Genomic DNA, 7,219 nt, shown 5'->3' with positions numbered 1-7,219 from the left:
CAGGTTGAAGATAAGCTTTAATCCACCTACCAAGTAATGCAATAGTGATCTCATGATCTCATCTCTTATGTTTACATTTAACACGGCAAATGTTTTTGAGCACTTTATAATTGATAATTGGTAAGTTTTCATTGTGATGTTCATTTTCATTCAGACTTATGTTTATATTTATTTGAGTTTTCCATGGTTGTGTTGACATTCCTTTTCCCTGTCTGCCTACAATCAGGGGAAGGTTAAGTTTAAAATAAAACTGTTTACATTTATATTTTTCTCCTGGTCCTTGAAATTTATTTTTTATCAATAATTATCGATATCGACCGATATTAAACACTTATATTGTGATACAGTTTTCAGCCATATCGCCCAGCCCTACATGAGCCTACGTCATTCGTTGGTAAGGTTGGTCTGAAGCGCTCGTAGAACCTTCTTAGCTTGCTCCTGACGCTAGTCGCCACCACTACAGTAACCCTTAGAAAGTCCCTGTTGCGCATGGAACTGCCACATTGGCAGTGTCGTGTTTCACCAATATTATATACAGTAGCCTACAGTAGCCTACATATATAGGCTACGGTAGCCGACAGCAGGCGAGGTCAGCTCGACTCGCTTCCAATAATTTCAACATCTCGCAACTTCAAAAAATGATTGTATTTATTTCACAATTCAAACATCAACAAAACCGTCTTCTAAATTAAGGAAATGATACTGGGAAACGAACAAACCATTATAAGCAACGAGTGAACTTAATAGGCGGTCAAAAGATTTTTTTCAACCACCGCATCTTTCCCTTGACGGTGCCCAAAGCCCACACACTGACAGGTAGCAAAAAGCAAAGCAGTCTCAGCATAAACAGTAGCCTATTATATAATAGGCTAAATAAACTATTCAAAATTTAGCTTTCATTTCAAAATGTCTATTTTCATAAATAATAAGTCAGACACCTTTGTACCTTTGAATTTTAACGGTTGCTAATTCTCTACTAGGAATATTGAACGGTTCCTAAACATTATGAATACGGAACATTAATTTACGGGAACAATTAACGGTTCCTCAATATAAGACTGAAAACTGAACATGGATAAATAATGCCAGTCTCCATAGCCACTAAGCTTGGAGCAGGAATCAAGAAGACGAATCCTCTTAAGTTTATGCTTCAGGACCTGTAAAATATACCGTAATAAACCTACAGTTTAGCTTCATAACAACAACAATTATCTGCAATAAAACTTATTTCACTCCTCAGTACATGTGAATGAGGCTTTGACATTCAACACTCACCGACATGATGGACTTTCAGTCTTCCTTCTTCTCAACCACAACCGGAACAGGTGCTAAAATAGTATTGTGGGCGGGACTGGACCTTTCTAGGCAGGGCTGGTCGTCCAGCCACGCCTTCCCGCAGGCCGCAGCCGTTAGCGTCTCACACAGTAGGGGCTAGAACCGAGCAAAAAGACTACAACCAGCCCGCCTTTCCGTTTCCGGTCAACGTGCAATGAGTCTTCCAACAGAAATCAATGGATTTACAAAATGCCAAATAAAACACGACAGAAACTGTATTTCGCTACAATACCTGATTTGGAACATCAACGAACACCACTCACCACTCGGTGAGTTGCAAATTTCTTAAAACGAACGTTTAGGGTTGTTTTAAGGACAGGTTTGTGAATGCTCATAGTCAGCCATTCTGAAGCAGGCAGGGCGATTTGAAATGAGCCAAATACCGAGACAGGACCAATAGTCAACATGTCGGTGTCAACTACTCTATTTCATCCTAGACAACCCAGAAAGGGGGCTCAATTTTCAAAATACCGGAATTGTCCTTTAATGATAGCACCCTCTTATGTCTCGCTAAGGTATTGACATAATTAACTAATCTGTTTTTTTCTTTATAGGTCCATAGTTTTAACGCCTGGAGAATTCATTTTACAGCTTGCTGAGGTGTTTTGAACTTATATATTATCCAGAGTGTATATATAATTACTCACTTGGATTCATTAGGTTGAGTTAAATTTGTTGGAAAAAAAGTGTTCATGAAATGCAACCATGGCCTGCGTTATGTACTTTTGAGGTAGATCACTGTTTACTGCCTTGTTTCAGATTGTGTTCCCAACTGGTCGATCAGGAGAAGAAATATGAAACTGATCACCATTTAAAATAGTTACGTGCCAGTTATAATTGAAATGAAAATATTAAATGTAATATTACCACTCTGAGAACGGATTGGATGTCTCACACACACACACACACACACACACACACAATTTTTCGATATGTTTATTAACAAATAAAAATGATCTATAGGAAAATCTAACAAAATGATATATATTTGATGATTTGAAGGATCTTTAGAAGGTCCTCCTCCATGCTAAGGGAGCGGGTCCAGGACCAGGGCCTCCAGGCTGTTGTTAAACAGGACCTTCCCATCGGTCTCCACGCTGCAGTCCGGGTGCCGCAGCATCTCCAGGACCCCCGCCTTCAGCCCGGCCGGCGCCGTGCCTCTGAAGTCAAGGACCTCGGTCAGGAAGTCCAGCAGTAGCGCTCCCTTCTCACTGCCCTCCACGAAGCACTCGCTGATGTCCAGCTGGGACGGAAGCACGTAACTACGGAAACCCACGCCCTTGGACTCCAGGCTGCTCTTGATGTCGCTCGTGGTCACACACTGGCTGATCTCAGAGTTACACAGCTGGCTCCGGAACTTCCGCCACAGCTTGCCCCATCCACTCCTACCTGAGGGTCCAACACATGCACACAAGCAGACAGGCAGGCAGAATCAGAATCAAGCATCTGATGTCTTATGTTCTTAGATTATTTTATAGATTAACTACTTGATTGTTGACTCAAGAAACAACAAAACAAAAAATACATGTTGACATGGAATGTATAATAAGGTAATATACCTGCTCAATGTCTAGCAATAGAAACATGAACGTTTATTTTAAATTATATGATATCTAACAACTAAATCCACTAATGCGCTACTCATGTACGCAATAGTCCAGGGTTTGATTCCCACCTATGTTCCTATGCCACAAGGCAATTCAAAAAAAGTTAAAATACATAAAAAATATATATCTTTGTCTAGTCATTATAAAATATTTTATGGATTGCCACTCCTGGATGCAGTAATAACATTGCATCTATCTACAGTCACACATTAAGAAATAGATAGACGGATAAATAAATATCAATGTACCAGAAACGAGAATAATGAGAAGTTTTCCATTCTTGTCGAGTAGACTCTGGAAGAAGTGGACGGTGGCGTCTGGGTCTTTGACGTAGTAGAGCATCTGTTCATTCACACACAAACCCAGAGAAATTGGCTGGTGGAGCGGTCCAGAGAATGGCTAATTAATAGTCTATTTACGACAGGTGTTCATGAGTGTGGGTTAATTGCCATGAAATGTGGACAATTAATGTGAATAGAAATGTGTCACATGAGTGGCACATTGATTGCATGCTCTTTCATATTTCTGGTCTAGTAGAGTCATTTAATACAGCTTCACCTGGAATGATTATCAGAGTGCATGTAGACAGTGAAGATAGATTTAAATTATCCTGGTCATGAGAAACTAGAAAATCATAATGATTTTGGTTAGTGTTCGATGTTGTGGTAAGCACACATATACATTTGTAACATGTTAACATATACATACAACTTTAAAGTGCCACGTAAACAGTCCATGCCAGTAACCAGAAAATGGGTCTAAACAACAGAACCAGCATGTAGGCAGACTGAAGACACCAATGTGGTGTGCAGCGTTGGCACTCATAGTGGGAATCTTTATTCACCTGTATCATGTGAATGAAGTCTGCTTTCTTGCTCATCTTGTTCTCTTTCCAGTGTTGTTCAAACTCAGAGGCAGTGTTCTTGTTCCAGGTGAATTTAATATAATCTAAATCTGGTGTCTTAGACACCAAAACTATGGAAAAATAACACAAGTGACCCGCAGTTAGTTTTGATTGTTAACTAATTTTCATAAAATAAGTAAATCAATTACGATTGGTATAGGCCCTTAATCCTTCCTGACCCGGAAGAGCAAGCTGAAAGAGTAAATGTGAGAATATGCAGTTAGTATGTACCTTTGTAGTTATGTATCTGTTGGCTGCTGGGATCAACTATTTGGTTATCCACCGTTATGCTTGGATGCTTCTGACGGAGCTGAGAAAACATCTCCAGGTCTATCTCACCTGCAACCACAGCAACAAGCAGACACTTGAACTCTCATTGGACAAAACGCCTCTGGAACAGACTGATTGGATGATAAATGTGTTTTACCAATCCTAAATTCGACTTAGCAACAAAAAATGCTTGGAAGTCGAGAATGAAAATGATGCAGGAATGTTTTAATATGCCTTGGTGGAGTATCAGCATATTTGAGCAAAAGTAAACAGCTACCATGTTTTATTTAATGAAAGGTCTTATAGCATGGAAATGTTCTTGTCTAACCGTGTTTTTCCACAAGATAATTGGCAGTAGATGATGCTTAGCAGCACATAGCTACTTGCACTACACACATTTTTAGACCTATTTTGTCAGAGACAGGGACAAGGGGACATTAATTGCAATCAAGATACACAGACACGGTTCTTCAAAGCGAAAACAGAAAACACTCATCCAAGAAAAACATCCAAATGGATCAAATAAAACAGAAGAAAATAATCAAAGGAAAAATTAATTGAACAAACCAAAATATACTTTTGGTTTGTTCAATTTGTTGCAGAGCCACTAATTAAACCACACATGTTTGACTCATATGCAAGCGAACAGCAGCAGATGTGGTCAGCAGAGCTCATGTAGCATGTAAACTCTCCGATTAGCATCAACACTACCCCGAGGGTATAAAGTCATTAATTCAGATGCCATTAGGAAACCCATACCGCAGTCTACTCTATCACACTGACATGCAGATGTCGGTGTGGCTGCAAATACTTTAACAGAAACATTTAATCGTTTTTTGTTTTTTTTAATCGTCATTCTTGGCGGAATAGACTCTGTCAAAATGCAAGCACTCAAACAGAAATACATTGACCTAAACAAAAAAAACAACAACTCATAATTGCCTGCATTGACATTGTCTGCCGTGGAGGGTTAATATGAACCCAACTGGCAGGACAAGTTGCTGACAAAGGCGGCCTTCCAACTGAGGATCTGTAAATCAACATGTTTGAGTGGAGGCTCCACAAAGGTACACCTAGTAGGTTCTCACCTGCACCACTTCCCACCCCGATGACGTTCAGTTTGGCCTTTCCGTCGCCGACACTAAAGGGCACATTTGAATAGCGTTAGCACATTGTATATTGTTGGTGGGTCAACACTGATCGTTGTCCCAGCACCGTCTACACCTCTTGCATATAATATCCATGTGTTCAACCATTATTTGACCTTAGCTGGAGAGATCGAATGTGTTGGTGTTAATAATCAAGATCAGTTAATAAACACAAGGCATGGGGGACAATGTAGTATGAATCTCAGCAGTCCTGTCTAGCTATTAAAACCCATTGGACACTTAATAATTCTTGGCTCATATCTCACAAACCATGTGCAATAGCAACAGGGGTTTTGTGGAAAAATGGTAAAAAATTAAATGAAATGGTAAAATGGTCCACTGTAAAGCGCTTTTATCCAAAGCGCTTTACAGTGTTGACTGACATTCACCCATTCATGCACACATTCACACACCAACGGCGGAGTCAACCACGCAGGGCGACAGCCAGCTCATCAGGAGCAATTAGTGTGAGGCGTCTTGCTCAGGGACACCTCGACACAGAGCCGGGGATCGAATCCTACGACACTAGCTACAAAAGCTAGCTATAATAGTACAATAGCCATGATGGTAACTGGTTATGGTGGCAAGATAGATAGATCCATAGGCTTATTTTTTTCTAAATGCAATTTAATCTGAATAGCTCTTTAACAAAATAAAGTAAATAACAATCAAATTCTGCACATATTTCCAATGAAAACAATGCAAGTAAATCACAAGCCCATGTTTCTTACTAAACTAGGCATTCATTTTGAACCTGCCATTTAATATTTATGTTTACACCAAATAATGTGCACATATGCCTACATTATTTTTGCTTTTTGGGGGGTAGGTCTACATAAGTCTGTATATAATCTGTATATATAGTCTGTAATATTCTGAGAACGCGATGAACCACTGGGAATTACCAGTGGTTCATGCAGTGGTTACTGAATGACCTGGCTAGTTCACCCGTCAGTGGGCCCTGAATGAAGTCCTGCATGCACTGGTGCTCAGAGGACCGCTCCAGGAACAGCTGGAAGGACCGGAGGTACCGCTCGTCGTCCTCCACTAGGCACCGCAGGGGCGATGCCATCGCTGCTGCAGCTCGTCTGCTGGAGTGATCAATGATTTGGTTAGCTGACGAGACATACGTTTGTTGATTCAATTGAAGCTGAATGTACGTGGTAAAAAAAAAAAAAAAAAAAGAAGCAACTACCATACGGATACAGACCTTTATACGGAGTCGAGGGATTTTCTATTCGGGAACCGACATATATATATAGAACCCCACAGATATCAGAGTGTCTAGGTGCGATACATAGCATCGCTATTCCTCGAGAAAATGAGAAGATGCATGTAGTCCTAGCACGCTGTTGCTGTTGTTCAGCGAATGTGTCAGTATTCAGTATTCAGATCACGCATGACGGATGCGTGATACTGCATAACTCATCGCACTTGATTTATGCGTGACATGACATAACTCTCAAGAATTGGGAAGTCTCAAACACAACTTAATATATGTTCACTTACATGTCTTTCGAGGAAGAAATGAGCAGTGAAGCGACAGCCAGGCATATAAGAGTGTAAGTAGACCCTTAGCTCCGCCCTCTGATTCGCTTCTTCCTGACAGTCAGGTCTGACTCACAGGTCTGACTCACAGTTTAACTACTAAACCAAGACTACAGTTTAACTAAACCAAGACCACTGTTAAACTCTAACTAAATCCAAGATAGTCTTCACACACACACGCACACCGCAGTGTAATTATTTTTGTTTCTGAGTTATGCACGCTTAAGACTTCTATGCAAATCCATGTAGCCTAAATCATTCACTTTGTAGTTTATGTGGTGTTTAAGTGTGATAGGCCTACTAATCTAAATAAACAAAGGCCATATTTGTGTGCATTATGGGTGACAAGTCCCACAAATTACTTGGCGGCTGGGCCCCTGAAAAGTTCAGTTAGTGGGCCCTTTTTT

At 40.4% G+C, this 7,219-nt stretch overlaps 1 protein-coding gene across 4 annotated transcripts; it reads right to left on the bottom strand.

Annotated features, from left to right (window-relative positions):
- Positions 1-2,255: 2,255 nt before the first annotated feature.
- Positions 2,256-6,866, bottom strand: LOC311358008 (histamine N-methyltransferase-like). 4 transcript variants are annotated; one of them, XM_084477987.1, is made up of 7 exons: positions 6,774-6,866; positions 6,200-6,355; positions 5,205-5,257; positions 4,078-4,185; positions 3,787-3,917; positions 3,191-3,284; positions 2,256-2,724 (listed from the first exon to the last, which is right to left on the bottom strand). In XM_084477987.1, the coding sequence occupies exons 2-7, from the start codon at positions 6,334-6,336 to the stop codon at positions 2,363-2,365; spliced, it is 885 nt and encodes a 294-aa protein (XP_084334113.1). In that variant the 5' UTR covers positions 6,337-6,355; positions 6,774-6,866; the 3' UTR covers positions 2,256-2,362. The 4 variants fall into 4 exon arrangements, with proteins under 4 accessions (XP_084334113.1, XP_084334114.1, XP_084334115.1 ...); XM_084477988.1 differs by having other exon boundaries at positions 6,200-6,352; positions 6,774-6,848; XM_084477989.1 differs by lacking the exon at positions 6,774-6,866 and adding an exon at positions 6,475-6,762.
- Between the last annotated feature and the right edge of the window lie 353 nt (positions 6,867-7,219).

The sequence above is a fragment of the Micromesistius poutassou genome (assembly GCF_964030765.1).
Source record: "Micromesistius poutassou genome assembly, chromosome: 14".
NCBI classification, from domain to species: Eukaryota; Metazoa; Chordata; class Actinopteri; order Gadiformes; family Gadidae; genus Micromesistius; species Micromesistius poutassou.
This window is presented reverse-complemented; position numbering and strand designations above follow the sequence as displayed.